The 20,477-nt window shown below is 39.9% G+C and overlaps 1 protein-coding gene across 1 annotated transcript in view; it reads right to left on the reverse strand.

Moving 5' to 3' along the window:
• Positions 1-894: 894 nt before the first annotated feature.
• The window catches only part of LOC133050002 (cyclin-Y-like protein 1), a 35,473-nt gene continuing 15,890 nt past the window's right edge, over positions 895-20,477 (reverse strand). The window contains exons 4-10 of the mRNA XM_061134089.1: positions 17,843-17,943; positions 14,660-14,695; positions 12,469-12,520; positions 11,507-11,626; positions 7,469-7,635; positions 4,086-4,248; positions 895-2,960 (exon numbers count right to left, since the gene is read on the reverse strand). Coding sequence (XP_060990072.1) covers positions 2,844-2,960; positions 4,086-4,248; positions 7,469-7,635; positions 11,507-11,626; positions 12,469-12,520; positions 14,660-14,695; positions 17,843-17,943 — 756 coding nt within the window. The 3' untranslated portion in view covers positions 895-2,843. The remainder of the gene's footprint in view (positions 2,961-4,085; positions 4,249-7,468; positions 7,636-11,506; positions 11,627-12,468; positions 12,521-14,659; positions 14,696-17,842; positions 17,944-20,477) is intronic.

The following is a 20,477-nucleotide window of genomic DNA, read 5'->3' on the forward strand; positions in this document are numbered from 1 at the left end:
TAGTACTTATGAGAACCTTTAAGTTTTCCATTTATCAAAATGGCTGTAATTGTCTCTAGAATTAACACTGAAAGAGCAATTTTTAGTGATTCTAACTTGTCTTCAAACTACAGTCGTGTCCAAGCAGTGTTCCTACCCCCCCCTTTTTTTTCACCTTTGACCACTCAAGATGTGACAGCATTTCTGCTTAGTAACTGGCATATTATTACATGGTACAAACTATCTTAGTGATTTGTCATAGTTTTTCTCTCCTTCTGCACTAATTCAGATTATTTCTCCTAATCAACAACTTACCAAGAACAAAGTTAAAAGATCTGACCTTAGGTAGTGAATTAAGGTGGATGAAGACACAACAGCACTACCAGGAGTGATGGAATATTGCGCAAGTGCAGTGACCAGGGTCTTAGAGAAACCTGATGGTGACCTGGTACATCACATGGCTTGTTTAACATCACCCTCTTTATAACAACACAGTTCTACCTCCTCTTATTCCATCTTCTTTCCTGTTCAGTGGCTTGAAATCCTCAAGTAACTCATGTTCTGATTCAACAGTATTTCTGTAACTCCTTTCTGTGTTTTACCTTTTATCTTCCAGTGTGCTTTTTTCCCCGGTTGGTACAATAACACACAATTCCAAAGTGCCATCTAATGCACTATGCCACTGAGCACCACAGCCAGTGATTTTAAGTGTACTAAATTATCTTCTGGTTGAAAAGAACATAAGCCGAAGAAATAAATGCCTCTTAACTAAAGGCAACGGTCAAAGAAACTTTTGAATGGGTAGTTGGAAAATGCTTTCAGGCCTGCCTATCAGAGCGGACTGAGAACATTTGCGCTAAGCAGAGCCGTGATGTTATGTGAGCAGTGAGAAGATGCACAACAGCCACGTATTTTAATTAAAATAGAGTTTATTAGCTTTTCTTTTCATATAACATGAGGAAGAAAAACCACACAAGTTGTAGCATTCTTTTCAAAATAAAACTGCAATCGATACTTGAATCTCCAAGCTCCATAAACAATATTTTTTGAGGTGGTAGACTGTAATATTTTATATCCATTATTTATCATTTATGTCTCTGTCCTTTAAAAATGATGGAACCTGTGGCACTCAATATAATGTGAAGCCTTGCTATAAAGAGAGAAAGTATTTCTAGCCCAGAAATGCTTTGTTTACAGGCAAAATTCCTAGGATTATGTTTGAGAAGGTAGGAGAAAGATTTTACATAGTTGAGAACACTTTTTTTTTTTTTAATGTTTCAAGTTTAGGTGACATCATTACCAATTTCCTAAAAGACTGATTACTGGACCTCCCTGTCTTTTAATGGGCTTCCTGGTGGCTAAGTGGTACCCTGTGTTTTAAAAAGCCTGAGGTAAGGGTTCCTAAGATTTATCTTTCCTCAAGTAACAACTTGAAGTGACACACCTACAGCCAGGTTAACACGCAGAACAGAAAAGCTGTTTCATGTTGCTTACTTTCCTGTCACTACTACTAGGGTCCAGTTCCTTTCAGTTTATTACCGAGAACTAATGCTATTGTTCATTATTCCTTTACCAAACCTAGAAAAAAGAAACTTCCGTGTTCAAGCAGATCAACAGCCCAGCCAGGCAAAGGACTATTTTAAAAAGAGGAGGCCAGGTCTATAAAGATACAAGATATCCTCCTGAAGTCTTTGTGCAATTTGAAGCTTTGATACTTGTAGAAATATAAATGCTACAAACTTACATCACCTGAGAGTTTACTTGAATTTCTTCTAAACTCATTTAGTTTTGTAAATTTTAAACATTAAGCTCTTAATTTTAACCTTTTGTTTCAGCCTATTGTTTGCCATCTTCAAGAGGGACTGAAACAAAAAATTCAAATTAAAAGCTTAACATCTAAGATTTACAAAACTAAATGAGTTTAGAAGAAATTCAAGTAAACTTTCAAGTGACATTTTGCGTCTGTAGCATTTATACTTCTGCGGCAGTGTCCTGGAGTGTCCAAGCACACTGTATTAAAGCTTAAAATTGCACCAAGACTTTTGGGACACCTTCTATTTCACTATCTGCTTATTCCTGGACTAACAGGTTGGCTAGAATTATGAAAATATCCTTTAATACAAGTATTTAACAAAGAGGAAAATCATCAGAAAATGAGAAGCACCATTAGAGTTAACAAGAAACGCAGTTCGGACCCAATAGAAGCAGGTAACAACATACTTTCTCTGCTTGTGATCCCAAACATGCTAATATGCTAATAAGCAGTGCTTGCAAAAGAACTGAATGACAAGTGTTATTCAGCAGCTTTTTGGTTTAAACTGATTGCCAAAAATGACTAGCAGCTTCAATGAAATAGGGAGGAAGAATCCTTCAAAACCTAACAGTGCTACAACAGTCTGTTCCTAAGTGGCTTTATGAGTCGTTAGGAGTCCCGTGTTTGAACGGCAATACTGCATTGATTCTAAAGGAATATGCAGCAATATGGGCGAGAAAAATAGGAAAAAGTAAAAGTTATATAATAGTGTCTTTAAAGTCTAAAAATTTAAACTATTAAAAAAACCTCACATAGTTCACAGTTATCGGCCTACACAGTAAGCAAATATCTGTGGGTGGGTTGGGAGCTTTTAGCTTTGGAGTGGTTTTTGTAACTCTGTTTCCATTAAAAAGAACAGAAGAGTGTGTTGCCTTGACAAGGTCCAGTTTTTTCCTATGACCATAACGTTTGCTGTCTGCAAGTCTCTTGAATTCAGTGTCTTTCTTCTAGGTGAAAACACTAACTTTGCTGGTTTCTGAGCAGGAGAGGTGGTATTTCTCCAGTCCTTGTTGCGAGGGGTTCATGATGTTGCAACCCCTCACCTCTCTGTTCATGAGAGGGTGGCATTGGAGCGCTGAATACCAATGGAATTATCAGCGCTGAAAGACCTTCTCACAGCAACTCTGCCCAAGTCTTTGTATTTGTCTTCACACAGTCTGGAGATGGCCTAAGAAAGTCAATCAGATAGAACATAAGTATAATTGGGGGAAAAAAGTTCCAACCTTAAAGAAAGCAGCACTGATAAGCCACACATCTGCATTCATTTCGATTGACAGTTGCTGCTACTTTGGATAGCTCATATCTACACTGCTGATTCCCTAAGATAATATTTTTCAAGGGCTATGATGAGATTGCTGGGGCAGGGAGGAACATATTTAAAAACCGGGTTCCCAAAATAGGCCCCATCTAACAGCAATATTATGTTACCTACATACCAGATCCTTAAACATAATGAACACACCTGAGCAAAACCAGTGTTTACCCAGCTATTCAACTTCTATTCAGTCTTCATTATTTACTACACACTAAGAACATTTTAATGAGGTAGGTGTGTGTTGAAGGCAAGAAAGGTCTAGTGATGAAGCACTACAAGGTGCTATTTCACATGCATGTAAATTATTGTAGAAAAATGTCTTATTTCTAAAGTACCAAGGTACCAAAAAAGTGTCAACTTTATATGTATTCATTTCAGTTGTACATTCTGCTGTATACCCACCAGAAATCACAAACGACTTCAAATTACTCTGCAAACCACTACTACAAATTCCTTCATCCCATGTCTGTTACCACTTCCATTAAAAACCCACCTACTTTCTACATCCAGTTTCTGAACCCACATTATAATTTCCAAGTATAGGTCTCACAGGTTAGCCCCTGATGCTTCTGGTCTAATAAACTCATGGGGCTGAACTGTGATACACACAAACACACACTACAAGCTCAGGCAGTTAAGAGTGGTAAGTAATTATCAATGTACATATGATTAGGGATACAATTATAAGAAATTATTCCTGTATGGTTATATGTAAGTGTGGAGGTTCAAATGGAAAACCATTAAGTACAGTTAAATCTGATTTAAAATATTCTGAATTATGGTTACATAAGAGATATCTCTAATTTTTTTAAAAAAAATAATGGGATATCTCTGTCTAACCCATAAAAGACACAGGGAATAAGATGCCAATGGGTTAATAAGCTCTTCAAACTGTTAGTCACTGCGTAGTGTAAGTCAGCCACAGATGCTGGCTTTGGTGGCTGACAGAAAACCCAGTTAGTGAATCCCCAGTCTTACCTCTAGGCTCTGTGCTCTTTCTTTGCTAAGAGGAGCAGTTAGAAAACTCAGGTTGTTGTCATCTGCTAAGGAGCAAAGGTCAAAGTAGTATTTGGCATAAACACTGGCGGGAACATTAATATTAAACTGAAGGAGCTCCAGAAAGTGCCTTTCCATCTCATTCCTGGGGGAGGAGAAGACAAAACCAACATAGGACAATTTTAGTCAACTGGGCTATCTTCAGAAACCCCATTCTGTGCCACAACAGCTCTAAATACAGTTTGGAAACAAATAATGGCTCCCCAGCTGGATTAACACACTAATGTTCAAACAAGGTGCAGCTCTTTGTGGTTCTTCCTGCGTCCTGGCACTTGGAGTTTGGGACAAGGCGGGGAGGTTACGGCCCTCTTATGCACCCATGCTGCTGACTCGGGGGCTCCTTCTTCAGAGTTCCATTAGTGCAGCTGTGCATTCATGCTCCACGCTCACTCACAAGGCCCCGCTATAGTCATCAGATGAAAGGAATGATGTATGCTGTTTATTAGCTCTGGAGAACTTGCAGACATTTTCACCGATAACAGGAAGGGGCTTACTGAAGTAGAGACACGCCAACAAAAGCAGTAGGCACATCACCACGGCAACAAATGGGGCCATGGAGAGCCACTGCTATTATCTCTGAGGGGAGAAGACTCTTGAGGCAACAAGGATTCATCTCAGATAAATAAATAAATAAGCTACACTCCATGCGAAAGGGAATCCCCTCCCCCGGCTCCAGTGCAGGGGACTGTAGCAAAGGGCAGAATGCAAGTTTCTGTTCCTCTTAATCCCAGTAGGACCAGAAGGTGTTCCTGGGACAGGATGGGAAACACTTTTTAAGCTATGGGAGGCAGTAGGATTAAGGGGAGACGTCTTGGCTAGACTAAATGCACCTGAGCAATGACCCCGATGGAGCACTTCTCCCTGTGCTCCGTCCGCCGGCCCTGACTAGGACAGAAGGTGCATAGGCACGCAGGCGGCAAATTCAATGAAGTGGGAAAGTAGGGTCCTGGGAGCAGGTCTTTCCTGTGGGACCATACACAGTCATTAGCTTGTCTAATATTTAAGTAAATAAAATCAGAGTAAGTCTTACCACTTTCACAGCAATCACTTTAAAGAGTTAATTATATAAAAATGATAAATACCCAGACAAATGAAAGTGACTTATTTTTCAAAATATTTGTTTCCTGGTTTTAAAGTGTTAATATTTTATCCATTGGTAAGTCATCAAATGTTTGATGTTCTCCTGCGTGGAGAGCAGAGTGTGAGCAGAAATGAGGTTTCTCATTTGTTGAACTTTAAACCTAACTGAACCTACCTCCAAAATTAATTTCCTGTTCATATGGCCATAAGTCTATAGAAATGTAAATCAGATAATGTTTTGATAATCAGCTAATCAGGACTTAATTTACTACGGGAATAAATGCACTTCACTATCCCTTTTATATTCTCTTCCACTAATACATTTTAATTGTGTGGAAATACAGTACTTCATAGGATTAACATGTCTATTAACACAGCTTTACTTACTGAAGAAAAAAGCATTAGGACTACAGAATACGCTTCTGTGTTGTTTTTTTTTTAAATGACTAGATGACTGAAGAGCATGCCATTTATAGGTGCAGCAAATTTTCTGAACAGCAGCTGCTCAATATATTCAAACAAGATACATGGATGTTAGAAAACTTTTAAGGAAAAGCTGATAGATGCCAATTTTTCAATTTAGACTCAAAATGAGACCATTACAAATAGCAGCCAACAGCAGGGGGATGAGACAAATGTGACTTGAACACTTGGCTGTAATGCTCTCCAGTTTCCAAAGATCATAAACAAAAGCAACCTATTACGAACATAGCTCCTGGTGATTCTTTTGTACACAGAAAAGTGCTGTTTACAATTAGCTTCTTCCTGTAGCTAGACACTGCCATCAGTGCTACTGGGCTCACATCTATGAACATCCACACACTTCCCTGCATGTTCTCTGATGCTGTAACTGGACCCAGAGCCCCCGTCAGCTTAGCTGCAGGTTCTGAGAAAATTTCAGCTGCCATCATGGCAGACCTGGTGTTTATGATTACACATTTTCCTTCCTTCAAGGAACCAGTTTAAAGATGGATGATAGTGGTGCTCAATGTCACCTTAGTTTCTACAAATTCCAAAAGTACTTCTACTTATCTCGAATTATCTGCCGTAACACTAAGGTGGCTACCAGCATTATCACCATGACACTTTTTATCATCAAAGTGGACATTTTCACCAAAAGCCACTTTGACAGCTACCAACAATCACTGGTCCCTTCTCTTAGTCACAAGGTTCTTTGCTTCAGTTGTAAATATGCACTTTGGTAAATCTGAATTAAGAGTCAGGGGCAAAGGTAACAAAAACAAACTCTTGCCACTGCCTGCCATGACCTTGATTGTCCTCTGCTGTTCACTATAATAAAGAAGTGCCCCTTTACGTTTTCCTAAATGCCACCCACAAGGACATTTTTGCTGTCAAGTGAGCACTTCTAGAGTCTGCTGCAAATACCTCTCTGGTTCCTGCTGCCTCCCACCCTCGGGGCCCTTCCCTGCAGCCAGACAGCAAGCCTGATGTTTCACGCCCATGGGAGCATGCCATCTGTGAGGAACCCCCCAAGTTAACTCGAGGCCCCACCAAGTACCGCTGTGGTTGCTGAGTGCCCCGGGTGAGGCCCCACTGACTCTTCCGGGGCTACCCGAGACAAAGGAGTTTCCTAACTCAGCAGACCTACTTCTAAACATGGGGAACACTCCTGACAGTGGAGGAGACAGAACACAGAGATCTGAAACCTTTCTATTTGGTCATCTGTACATCACGGTTTCCGTAACAGCAGAACCTTAGAGACAACCTCAGATTACAAAAGAAGAAAAGACCTGCAAAAACAAACATACAATGTGTGACTCAAGTTGAAGTTATAACCTCAGTAGTCTGGAGGTGCTAAGACCTCAGCAGTGACCACTTAACTTCCAAGGCCAGACATGTGTCTCTTAAAAACAGACTGGACCTGGTAGACAGCTTTAAGAAAGACATGAAGTTCTTTACTGCATCATGTTGTTCTGGTAGTGAGCTTGTAAAATGGCAAAAACCACCAGAAAAGTAATTTCAATTTATCAAGCAGAATATTACAACAGTAACACACCAAGATTTAACTAATTAATGATGGGAAATACAAATGGTTACACTACAGCTAGACAGAAAGAGGTCTAATTTTATATTTATACCTAGTTCAGCTCTCTGCGCAACGTAACCTTTCTTAAAATGTAACATTTCTTAGGCTGTAAACTTTATGGGAGCAAATAAGGTATTGGAAAATGGTTAGACCGTTCACCGTAACCTTACAAACTCACATGTCCTCAACTGTCATGTCCTTTAGGATCTGGGAGTAGTCCACATTCCAAACAGCCTGATCGTCCCAAACCTTGGAGGCAAGAAGAATGGCTCCCAAAACAATTCTTTTCCAGTTAGTGGGGCAAACGTCGATCTCAGCATAAGTTAAAAGCCTTTCTAAGTAAACCTGCAAAAGTAGAGGACTGACCTTTGATTTTAGTTCAGTTTAAGGGCCGTGATAGAATTGTTAGGAATGATAGGTTTCATCTGTTTTTAACATGTCTTTTATTTTTTGGTTCTACAGAGACTTTTGCTCGGCCAGCCAAGGCCAAAGGCCAGGTCACAGTTGTAAGGCAAATATATCTCAGTCTGGTATTTCTACCCTGCCCATGTGAATTTCCAACTCAATTTTGGTCGCAGGAATGAAAGGACATCTCAGCATTCTAAAGACAGGCATTGTGTTATTACCTTCCCACTTGTAAAAGGCAGCACGTATAGCCCAGCATCGATTCAACCGTTCAGTAAATGCTTGAATGCCTACCGTGTGCAATGTACCTACCATACTGGTGGTGGGTATGTGGCAATTTTACATAAAGCTTGAGTATGTAAAACTCTGGTAAGACTGAGCAGTTCTTCTCTTCAGAGGGTGAACTTGAAGATAATAACTGGTGGTCAAGAGAGCCTCCCAGGTCAAGGAGCCTCCCTGCTGTGCCACGCAGGACAGGCAACACAAAGCAGCTGTGCTTTCCATTTAGTGCCTTTTTAGGGAAGATTCATGCACAGAAGAGCTCTTTGTTCATATCCCCGATTTTTCACATCTCCATTATTTCATAACTCATTGGTCTTACATATTCTGCAACTTAGTCAATTTGTTTGGTTCTAAGGTGGTTAAGAGCTGCCGGTGTCTGAATCCCTGGGGCTCCTCTAAATCAGCCAGGTAGTTTGTGGGATGACTTCATGGCTTCTTTTATATGTGTCAAATGGCTATTCTATAAAGAACCAGACCAAGTTAACAGCTGAGTAAAGATTAAAGACATAAGTTGTGATGGTGTTACCTCTGCAGAAGAAAATATATGCCATTGGACAAAAAGAAAAATGTCCCGTTATCAGACTGACAGCTCCGATCTGCCAAAGCTCTCCAAACTCAACTGTGTTTCAAACACGGTTACTGAGATTATATACCCTTAGTGAACTTCTGCCCCCGACTCCCCAGAGAACTCCGCATGCGCCAGTACTCTCTAAGAACGAGTCTCCCACAGGGTCCGCCCTTCTGCTGTATTATGGCACTGACAGAGGCAGTTCAGCCTCAGGGGCAGTCCCTCAGCTTCCTCTCAGCTTCACTAAAGGCAAACCTGGTCTCATTTACACCACTTGCCCTCCTGTCTCAGTGGAAGTGACATCTCTTTCTTTTCCCTGAAGCTAACTCTTCTATGAATGAAGTCAGTCCCACCTCTCATTTCTGCAGAACACTGTTCCCACAATTCATCTCTTCTTGAACAACCCCCCTTCTCTGTCAGAGATTTTCTCCAATGTTCTCTTACATGTTCTCAGCCCATCCGTCACCACCCCTTAGAACACTTCCTTCAGGAAATGTTCTGACACTGGCTCCTCATGACCCATCCTCTCCTTAGCCCATTTAGTCTGCCCCTGGCCGCCACTGCCCCGCTGAAACTACTGAGGCATGGTCACTGCTGCCTTCATGACAAACAGCCAGCACTCTTCATCACAGCGCCCCACTCCCCAGGCCTGCCCTCAGAGCTGAGAGACACTGCCACACGCCTGGCTGCCGGGACCAAAGAACTCCACTTGAGTTATCTCACTACCATCTGTTGGGAATTCTTATCTCCACTTTCACTGGTCACCTGCCGGCTCTGCTCTTCTGTCCAACACTTCTGGCTTCTATCACTGCCATTGCCTCCTAACTTCTCTGCTTCCACTGACCGCCAACCACAGTCTGTTCTCCCCAGAGCAGCCAGGAGAGCCTCTCAGATTAAGTGCACTTCACGGGCCTGCCCAACATCTGCCAGGGCTCTCCCATCAAACAGGTCACTTCTGTGGCCTGCTAGCTACGAGGCCCTGTGTGAGATGCCATCGTCCTTCTGTGCCCTCATCGCCTGTGCCTTCCCTCATTCCCTACTCTGATCACAGCGGCGCGTTGCTGATCCCTCAGCACAGAACCGCTCCTGTCTGCGCCTCGTGCTCTGCCCCCGCCTGTGCTATCAGGCCCCTCATCTTCCTCAGTCCAGCCAGGTCCTGGTTCAGATCTCACCTCTGTAAAGAGGCTCTTCCTGGTCTTTCTAGCGTGCATGCGTTAAGTCGCTCAGTCGTGTCTGACTCTGTGACCCCATGGACCCGTCTGGCTCCTCTGTCCATGGGGAGTTCTCCAGGTAAGAATACTGCAGTGGGTTGCCACTCCCTTCTCCAGGGGATCTTCCCAAACCAGGGATGGAACCCAAGTCTCCTGCACTGCAGGCAGACTGCTTCCTGTCTGAGCCACCAGGGAAGCCCCTCTAATCTCTCCATCCCGTTACCTTGCTTTCTCTTTCTAGCTTTCACTACTACTTCAAACAGTCATCTTTTTAAAAATACTCATTTTTAAAAGTCTTACACTCTGTGGTACACCCGATACTTACACACACTGTAAATGAACCATACTCCATAAAAACTAGAGAAAAACAAAACCCTTATGTCTGCTATACTTACCTCAGAAAGGCAAGAACTCTCCTCTATGCCCAGCACTGAGAACCGTGACACGGGCAGGCATTTGGTGCCTATGTATGCCCTAAGGAACTCCTTGGCAGCACTCAGCACGTGCACCATGCTCTCCTTCTTCAAGCTCTCCTGGCAGCTCTTCTGATTCTCTCCTGGGTTTCCTACCACTCCGAGTGGCCACTCCTCTGGGGATGTGTCCTGTAAGTGCTGACAGTCCCCACAGATCTATCTTCTCCTCAACTTTTATTTAACGTACTTTCTCTGCATTTGAACAGCTACACGTAATTCCCTGCCTCTCGCTCAGCTTCGGGCTCCAATCCTGTACAGTCAAATGACTGCTAGACACTGTCACTCTGCTGTCTCACAGGTCCAACCGGCTCAACTTGTCTACAAAGAAATGCCCCTCTTCCAACCCACATACCCTCTCCTGCCTGCATTTCCCAGCTCTCCACGTCCAGCGCCACTCCTGCCTCTCTCAGGCACATGCTAACTCAGCACTGTAACTGGCTCGCAGCTCCAAGAAAAGGCCTGCGTCTGACCCGGGGCCCACTGAGGGGAAGCCGCCTCTCCTACACTCTGCCTGCAGGGGCGCAGGCAGCGGTGGACGCAGGCCCTCCCTTCAGACCATGCAGCTGACCTTCCCCTGTAGGTTTGCTATAGGGAGGAGTTAGGCAATCCCAACTACCTCTCAGCTGAATATGATGTATTATTCAAATGATAAAATCTTACCATAGGAATTCAGTATGGATGACAGAAAGGTCCTCACATAGCTGGAGCTCGGCAGGCTAACTTGAGTAAAGCCTTTCCAAGCACTGCTGACACCCCAGTCCTGGGTATCTTCACACGCCGGCACCAGAGGACAGTAGAGATGGTTAACACTGTCGTCCAAGGTCAGGGAGGTGAAGGCAGTCGGTCTCAATCAAGACACACATCACAACTGCCTAGGCAACACAGCCTGAGACTCAGAAACACACTGAATCTACACCTGCCGTGGGCCAGGAAGTTCAGTGATCGCCTCCATCCTACCACCCAGCACACTTTGCCAGTGTGTACCTGTGTGCACTGTGTGTGCATGCATCCTGAGGTGTGGAAGGAGAAACCAGAAGTCTCTCCTGCTGCCTTTAACATCTACTGTTTTGTGATGAGAAAAGCAATGGCAACATTTTAAATCATGATGATTACTAAAGCTCAAATCTCTTATGTTTTAATTCTTTTTGATACATTTCTCTTTAATAAAGTTCTGATGATCATTTCAGGAACCTACTTTCATTTGAAAAACAGGCCCATACCTTCTGTACAAGAAAAAAATTTCTAGAGATGCTTCTATTAAGAGAAAAATATATTACCAAAGTCACTATTGCACATTCAGCAGTCAGCTGGGCGGCACTGAAAAGAGTATGAACAAATCTGTAAATGAATTTGTGTTCAGGATCATGCTTAAAGTACTCCTCCGGAACCCTTTCTCGCTGAAAGAAGAAAAAACACAATGTTAAGTATCCACTGAAAAAAAATACTTAAAAGTACCCTCAAGATAGCAATCTTCACACGTGGGCCCACGTGCTACTTAAAATAATTTTGAGTAGGTGACATATCTTGTAGTCTTTTAAATATAAACAATTGGATCCTAAAGTACCATAGTGATTCAATACTCACTACCATTCATTAAAGAAAAATGCAAGCACAACCTCAGAAAATGTATTTTCACCTTCTTCCCCAAAGAATTCTAACCAAATGCAAACTATTTTTAGGCTCAAAGTCTTGCTGATCATTGTACGTCATCATACTTTTCTGCAGTCAACTATGAAAACACCTTCCCAGTGTCCTGTAACCAGAGACTCTAAGAGTGTGCTCTCTTACACAGCGGTCACCAGTCACATGTGTCTACTGAGCACCTGAAGAAGTGAGTTTTTAAACCCTGTCATTTTAATTAGTTTAAAATTTAAACAGTTTTTAAATTTTCTCCTTAGAGGTCTTAGATGTGTTAGGAAATGTTTATATTGTGTGATGCTATGGAAAATCATCCTTTAAAAAGCTACATTTTCTGTTACTTGGGTATGTTTACTTACCTGCTCATTCGTCATACAAAGCATAACTTGGTTCTTATCAGTCACACCCCTGACACAACATGCTTTTGGTAAAATTATTTGACATAATATGGGGTGGGGGAAGAAGACTTAAAGGAAGACAATCTTGGCTTTGAGCTGGAGGCAATAATTTTCTTCTAGTGATTAATTTCAAAGCAAATCAACATGAAATAAACACAACTGTAATAAAAGAAAAATACACCTTCAATAAAAGTGACACTTACTGTGAGTGGATGTGATCTCTCATCAAAAATGTCCAAGGACCTGTTGGCATCTCTATAAAATAAGAATGTGTATTTTAAAAATTAATTCAGGAGTTACTAGCTTAGTAAAATATCTGCTAAAAGTAGAGAGAGGAGTAGAGGAAGCTTAACCTTAATAAAGCAAACAGTTTTACATATTCTCCTGGATTCTGCCATTAGAAAGGTTTTCTGACCTATTTTATACTCAGCACACCAAGTTGCATGAAATCTCTTCTACAACCAGCCAGAGCTGCCTTTACCCACACAGACCCCTTCTAACAGGCAATGTTCGTAGACCAATACATTTCCATTTCACTAACCTCACAATGGAATATACAAGAACATTTTATCAAGTGGTAGTAGTGGGCAATAAAGTCTTCTAACTTCAATGAATGTAAATATGAGATTCATGATTTTTTCTTGTCTCCACCCCCTTTTGTTCTTCATATTATATTCTTATTGTTTATTTCTTCTTGTCTCTTTTAAATAGTTTGAGTTAAAAATTTTAATTGTCTTTTAAGAGAGACCAGGCTTTTTCTTTTAAATTCCACCACACTACTACACTGTGCCCATTTAAACAGCAGTTCTGCAAATGTGGTCTATAGGCCTCTGGGAATCTCCCCTGGCCCCTCTTCAGAAATCCTGTAAGTCCAAGAGGTCAAAACTTTTTTTTATAAGAATACCAAGACATCACCTGCCTCTACACTGTTTGACACTTAACTATGATTGTATAAAAGCAAAAGTGGGTAAAAATTGCTCATTTCTGAGTGTGAATCAAGGCAGTGGTATGAAACTAAATTAGAAGTCATTCACTTATTCCTGGCCAAATGAATGTAAAAAATCTGCTTCACTTAAGAACATCCATGATGAAAGAGTAAACATTAAGTGTTCTTAAACCTTTACTCTTCTTCCTCATACTCTGAGTAAGCGGAAAGTATGCATTAAGCACTTGCATGGACTGAGATATGGCCGTGCTAAGGGAGAGCACTTGTAACTCACCGGGAACCACGTCACTTTTCCCCCTAGAACATCATATTTAAACCACTTTTTTCATGAAACACCAATTGACAGTCATTTTTACAAAAATGAACAAAGTGAGCCTGTCACTTCAAAGAAAATTCCAAACTATTTGTTGCCAATGATAAAATTCAAACCATCAAGCTAAAAATATTAGGATTTTTGGAAAATTTGTACCTTCCAGTGTGTTATTTATGGTGAGCTTGATTTATCAATACTTAAAGACTTTTCCGATAAGACTGGTAGTGATACTAACAAGAGTGAGTTTTTGACACTGTCTGAAGACATGTGAACCAATACTTTGCAAATGACAATGTATAATATTATAAAATCATGTACAGATAAAAAGATCCACTCAGTATGCATGACACATCAATGGGCATTAATTTAACATAGTATCTACCTCAAGTTCACTGATAATGACTTGGAATTCCATCTTAACTAATTTAATAAACTGGCACATGTGGATTTTGGGGACAGGATCAAAGAATATGTCAAATTACCTCAAGGCTTTAAAAATTCACCTCTTCCCAACTATATGTCTGCATGTAGCTGGATTTTCATATTGCTTCTTCAAAGCAAATGACTGAAGACAATGTTGACATGAGAATCAACTGTCTCCTATTAATGAGATACTATCCTCTCCACTATTTTGTTGTGGAAAATGGTTATTTTTCATTAAAAAAATGACTTATGTTAAACACTGGGGTCCCCAGTCAGATGGTGATCTCATCCCTCAGGAGACAGTTTTCCTGTCCTAATGTGGAGAGAAGCAGAACACCTTACTTGCACCTACAGAGCAGAGGCCAGGGTGCTGCTAAATACTCTGCGACACACAGGGTGGCACCCCACACCAAAGCCTCATCCAGCTCAAAACTTCAGCAGTGCTAAGGAAAGCCTGTTTTAACATACAGTGGATTTAATTTTTTAAATTTTTAAATTTCAATTTCTAATACAGTAAATATCCATATAAACCACATAAAACTTAAAGAATTAAGAGTCCCAAAATAAAAATAAATGATTCACTTCAATACTGTAATGAAAGCACTCTAACAGTAAAAGCTTACTCTAATACTGTCTATTGTTATTAACACTAAACTTGATACTGTGTAAATTAATTAGCTGGAATAACAAGACAGGTTTTAAAAGAGCTCACCTGTTCTTTATGTGGTAATATATTGCTAAGATCACACTGTGGAGGAAAAAAAAATATTGTAATAATTGGTTTTTATCACATTAGGCCTGAAGACATTTTAAAGGGTTGGCAGAGAGGTAAGACCATCCAGATGCCCAGTGGCCCCCAGACCCCCTAATTCAGAGCAGTACCCATAGGTGGTATCCCCCATGTTTTAGGTTCTTTGGCTTTTAGCAAAATTAGGAGACCCAAAATATAGATGTGCTCTTAGAAGACATGTTTGGGTTGATTATTATAATATATAAATTATTATATATTTCCCCAGTCATTTGTCCTTCTATGCACAGAATCTTTCATCCCATACAAGTTACATCATCTATCCACATGGTTAAATTTAAGCCATACAGGTTTTGTGTGTGTGGCTTTTTGTTAGGCACTGCATTTCAGTTGATTCAGTTCGGTATTCCCCCTAACACATCTACTTTCCATTATTTCTCTAAAAGTAAGTAATACAAGTGCTCCATATCAAATAAAATGGATTTAAAATCACTTTCACACATAATTATTAGAAAATTTAATAGCAAAATTTTATAGTCACAAAATTGATGATAGGCCTAGTTATCCTGAAATAAGCACTGCTAATAAGGCAGCACAATACAGCACAGTACACTATTAATGACAGGTATTTCCACATTATTTTAAATAAAGTATTAACTAACCAACAGGTACAAGTCCTCAGATAGTTTTTACATTACTATAGTCCTAAGTTATTCACAGATGCTGTGTATTAGGCAATTAAGAGGTTCTCTGGTTAAGTTATTTGCTTCCCTTTGTTCTCAGTATCTAAAATGAAACTCAAAATAATAGAGAGAAGGCAAATCTGAATTTTGTAACTCGTCTATAGAATCTTAGCATTTGCAGAAAGGCCTGTAACACTGTTAGCATCAAAGATGGATACTTCTATAGTGCTTCAAAGTTTCTTCAAAGTGATTTTAAAGTCACAGAATTAAAAGTTACATGATAAAAAGGGCAACTGAACCTAATATGATACTTAACCCATTTTACAAATAAGAGAATCAAGGCTTAAAATTGACTTACTCAAGGTCCCACCAATTATCAGAAGTAGTTCTCTTTCTCCTACCCTCAAAGCAGAGATTGGTTCCCAAGGTCAGCTGCACACTGGATTACCCGGGACGCTTTAAACACTGCCTGGCTTCTGCTTCAAAATGTTCTGATTTAACTGCATTAGGTACGACCTGGGCAACAGGATTATATTTAAAGCTCCCCAGGTGACTGCAACGTGTAGCCAAGTCTAGGAATGACTGAGTCAGGGTTAAGATCAGAATCTCTCAGGATGCTTTTGTCTATGAAATCATGCCTCACACATCATTCCTCAGCTTGTCAAAAGGGGTGTGTGTGTGAGAGAAAGAGACACAGGGACAGAGAGGCAGAAAGACCCACAGACTGTGTCTTGAGGGCAGGGAGGAAAGGTGGAATTCATGTATGTGTTCAGAGACATACATCTTGAAAAAGTTGCATAAGTGATTCTAATAAGGCTCACCTACCCCAAATGAAAACTAATCCCATCGTATTTTTCAAAATCATTCCTAAAAGCCAATTTGCCCTATTAATTTTCTCAGTAAACCTTTATTTCATCAATAATGAATGTGAATGGTCATTTTTAAAACTTAATGAGAAAAAAATTTACTGTATTTCCAAACACTAAGACTAGGTTGAGAATAAAAAGCATGAAACCTACTTGTCTGAGCAAGGTTAATCTTTAAAACTACTTCTGAATTATATACTGGAACATCAGGCTCTTTTGAATTCAAAAGAAGCTGTGAGTCTAGCCACAGTGAGAGTAGTTTTTAACCCACAGATTTAGAGTCTTGGCTGAATAAAAACATTCAGTGATTACGAGAGAAGTGCCAAAACTCAGGACTTTAAAGAGCAATGGGGCTCAGTTTTTGTTGAAATACGATTTGACTGAAACTAATATTATAAGAAAGTTACATTATTATGATTGTGAACTGGTTGTTTTTAATTAAAGTTAGAAGTTACTGATCATTTAAATAGCTAAAAAATAAAAAGCCTTGCACATTAAAAATTAAATTAAATTTATAAGCTAATTATATTTTTAAGACAGAAAAGTAAAATTAATGATAAGGATACTAATATTTTCAAGTAGCATTTCCCAAACTGTTCTGGAAAGTCAACATTCATATGCTAAGAAGACATTAGTTAATGTTCCATGGACAACCCCAAGGGAGGTAGGAAGGTCTGCATCCTGTTTGGTTTTTAATTCTCTCTCTTAAATAAACTTGAACATTCCCATGATTAGGGCGTTTTGGACTGTGCATCTCCAATTGTGGACTAGGGGCGTCCAGAAGTTGAGGAATAGTTTTCGTCATCGTAACACTGTTCGTGTCTTCTTAAGTATAAGCCTGGCCACAGCCTTGTTTCTGAAACTTCATCTCTTTTTTTGTTCTCTGCTTTGATTGATACAGTGTGTTAGAGATACACATATATAAACAAAAATTAAAAAAAAACAAAAACAAAAATTAAATGTGTCTATTAAGTTAAAATCTCAGTTGAACAAATTTCATCTATGGAGAAATTAAGCTGAGAGTATGCCCCTTAAAACGGTTTTGATATATTTTCCCCCTCTTTGGTGGAGAGGAAGGAGAAGTAAAATTTCCTACAGAAATATTGCAGGAAAAAAATGCACGGTGGGATAAATTTGACCAAGTCCAGTTAAATTTAACTGCAGATTCACTTCGGTGCCAGTAGGGGACAAGCTGTTCCTTCTTCTAATGGTAGCTTCCAAACTAGTATACATAGTTGTAGGACTCTCCCAACTCATAAAGCAATAATTTTTTTCTAGAAACATACAATAAACAGGTACCTCTGTTTCTCATTATGTTCAACATTGTCTTAACAATAGAAATGAATCAAATGAGGTTTACATTTTTCCTGGGATTTCTCACTTGCTAACTGACTTTCCCTTCTATCATGTACTCTGTGATTAACATGGAAACTGAAGACTCATATTGAGAGGTTCTTGAAACCAACATAGAGTTGACACCAGTTTCTTAACCTGATCACTGAAAAAGACAAACCAAACGAATGAAATTATGTATGGCGAGGATGCTTTCAGCATGAAGGGGGTCTGCCACTTAGCCTTGGCAACCTAGCTGTACTCACCATTTTATTGTGGTTCTAAGATTAGGCTGGCTGACTGTGCTGTCATCCAGAAATATGGTTGGGCATGAGCTATACTTTTTAGTAAGTTGCCCTGGAGATACCTGAAGGGGAAGGGAGATAGGAGAAAATGTCACAGTAAGTTAAACCTATAAAAGTGTGTTTTTTCCTTGGTTAAAATGTCAAACGATAAAGCATTAAGATTTTCCTTATACTCCATGAACTGCTGAGTGTTGCATCACGTGCAGCTCCATGGGAAACCTCTGTACTCTAACTTCCACAGGCAAGATCTGAGAAATGTGGTATAAACTGCTGCTCTTGAAAAAGGACTCACAAATGAACCTGGAAAGCACCTATTATAAATTGCCTTTATAGTAATGAGAAAGCTTTTAGTAAGACTTCAGTGTTTCTTCCTTAAGCAATGAAATGCAGCAGAGATTTCTATTTCTATTCATTTACTACAATAAAATGCAATGCTTTATATAATATCGATGTGAGAGCATTTCATTGCAGTAAATGAACGCCAATCATAAATGTATTAGTTTGGGAGACAGTGTGAGGAAACAAGCGTTTTTGAATCAGAGGCTGGGCATGCCAGGGCTGCTCTATCACTAGTGACCTGAAGCCCATAGATCTCTTTGAGCCTCAGTTTCCTTATCTAGAGGATGAAAGGGTATAGCTTTAAGATTCTCTCACAGCCAAGAAACAGACAAAGCAGCTCTGAGAATTTCACGGTTAAGTAAGACTGCCATTATATTACACAAGGGAGAGCCTCAGAGAATACTTTCCACTCATCTCACAGTTTTATTAATTCTACTCTACATGTTATCTGACACTCATCATGGCACTCTGCTGCCTTGCGCATGCTGCTCTCTGCCTGCAGTGGCTTCTTCCTCCTCCTTGTCCCAGCAAGCTTGACCCCATCGACCTCCAGCAAACCTCAGCCAGCAGCCACACCACCAAACTTCTACCTTTCTGCACACTTACACCTGTTTCACCACCTGTTACATGGTCTCAACTGCTTGCCTGGTATCCCCCTCCTAAGTAAGCAAGCAAGCTCCTCCAGGTGACAGATTCTTACTGCTCCTCCTCCAGCTGCTGAGAACAGAATCTGGGACAAATTAGGAATCAAGAAGCATTTGACCAATTATTTAAGATCGATTACAACTGGAAGGTAAATCATGCTAATGATACACATTCAAACTATCTGCAGTGGTGCTGGGTAGGTGAAAAAGAGCTTTGTCAGACCCTCAGGAGAATAAGCTATCTTTAAAACACTTTAGAAGTATCCATTTATTTGTGAAGAGCCCAAAACACAGCCATAGTCAAATACTAAAACAGCCTGAACTATGTGAGGACAATTCTCTTCCTTTAAGTAAAGGCCAATAATCAAATCCCAGTCACTGTCAGTAGCTCTGAGTAATAGCATTCTTTAATACCACAGAACACAAACAGTTTTAACACTTGGTTTTGTTGGTTTTTGTTTACTAATTCAGATGAGCCTTCCTTCCTTCTATTAAAATAAAGTAGTTTTCACCACGCTGTCACACTCTATCAGTGTCCTCCACAAATGCATCAAAGGTGAAACAAGGAGAAAATCTAGTCAATGTTTTTTTTTAAAATACAGAGCATTTAAATAAACATTGCCAGTAGCCAATAATAAGAACTATCCAAATGGGTGTATAAGCCACCGTTTTGCTTGTTTCAGGTATTTTATGGCAAGGCCACTTACTCCTTATTAACAAAAAGTTCTACACATAACATACCCGAAAAGTACCACTATTGGGAAGAATTTCTCCTTCAGGCTAGAAATGATTTAAACTGAAACTCATATATTCCTTAAGCCATCTGGTTAATGTGTAATTTTAGAATCTTGAAAGAGACACAGCATGAAAACTGTTCATTCAAATAGTTATATTCTAAATGAAGTTATCTTTTAAAAGGCCACCACTATTAACAGTATGACACATTACACACAGTAAAAGTCAGTTCTGACTATAAAATCTATCTATGAGGGGAATAAAAATAGTAAGAAAATGCACCAAAATATAGACTAGTTTGTAGAGCTTTGGCTTTGGGTAACATTTATCCCGTTTTTCTCTATTAAAACTTTTTCTTTATTATGAATTATATCTGTTTATCTTTGGAAATATTAGTGCTGAAACGTTTAACAAGTTTAATCAGACGTAGCCCTACAGACTATGGGTGCTCATTTAGTCTATCAGTAACCTACAGACTACTGGCTAGATCCTACCAAAGAAATAGTGAACACTTCTCCAGGCCTACTCCTGAAGCAATTCAAACTTTTGACATCTACTATTCACTAAAGGATGGCAGAATTAAAGCCTCTGAGCAAAGCCTGGATGTATTAGCTGTCAACAGATTACTTTCCCCTCATCTCACTTTAAAATTTAAGGTAACTGTCCTTTATGATTAAAGCCTTATCATCACTGGCTCAAAACCTCAATAAACTACACTGACAAAGATTAATGATATAAAATGCAAATACAAAAATCAAACAGCAAAACCCACTCACTGATAGTTTAATGTTCAATGAAGAAGAGTATTTACCTTCATTCAGAGCTAAGGACAGAACAGATGGACTTCTACAATCTTTACAAGAAGGGAAAAGGCTTAC

This window comes from Dama dama, chromosome 31 (assembly GCF_033118175.1).
Source record: "Dama dama isolate Ldn47 chromosome 31, ASM3311817v1, whole genome shotgun sequence".
Taxonomy (NCBI): Eukaryota; Metazoa; Chordata; class Mammalia; order Artiodactyla; family Cervidae; genus Dama; species Dama dama.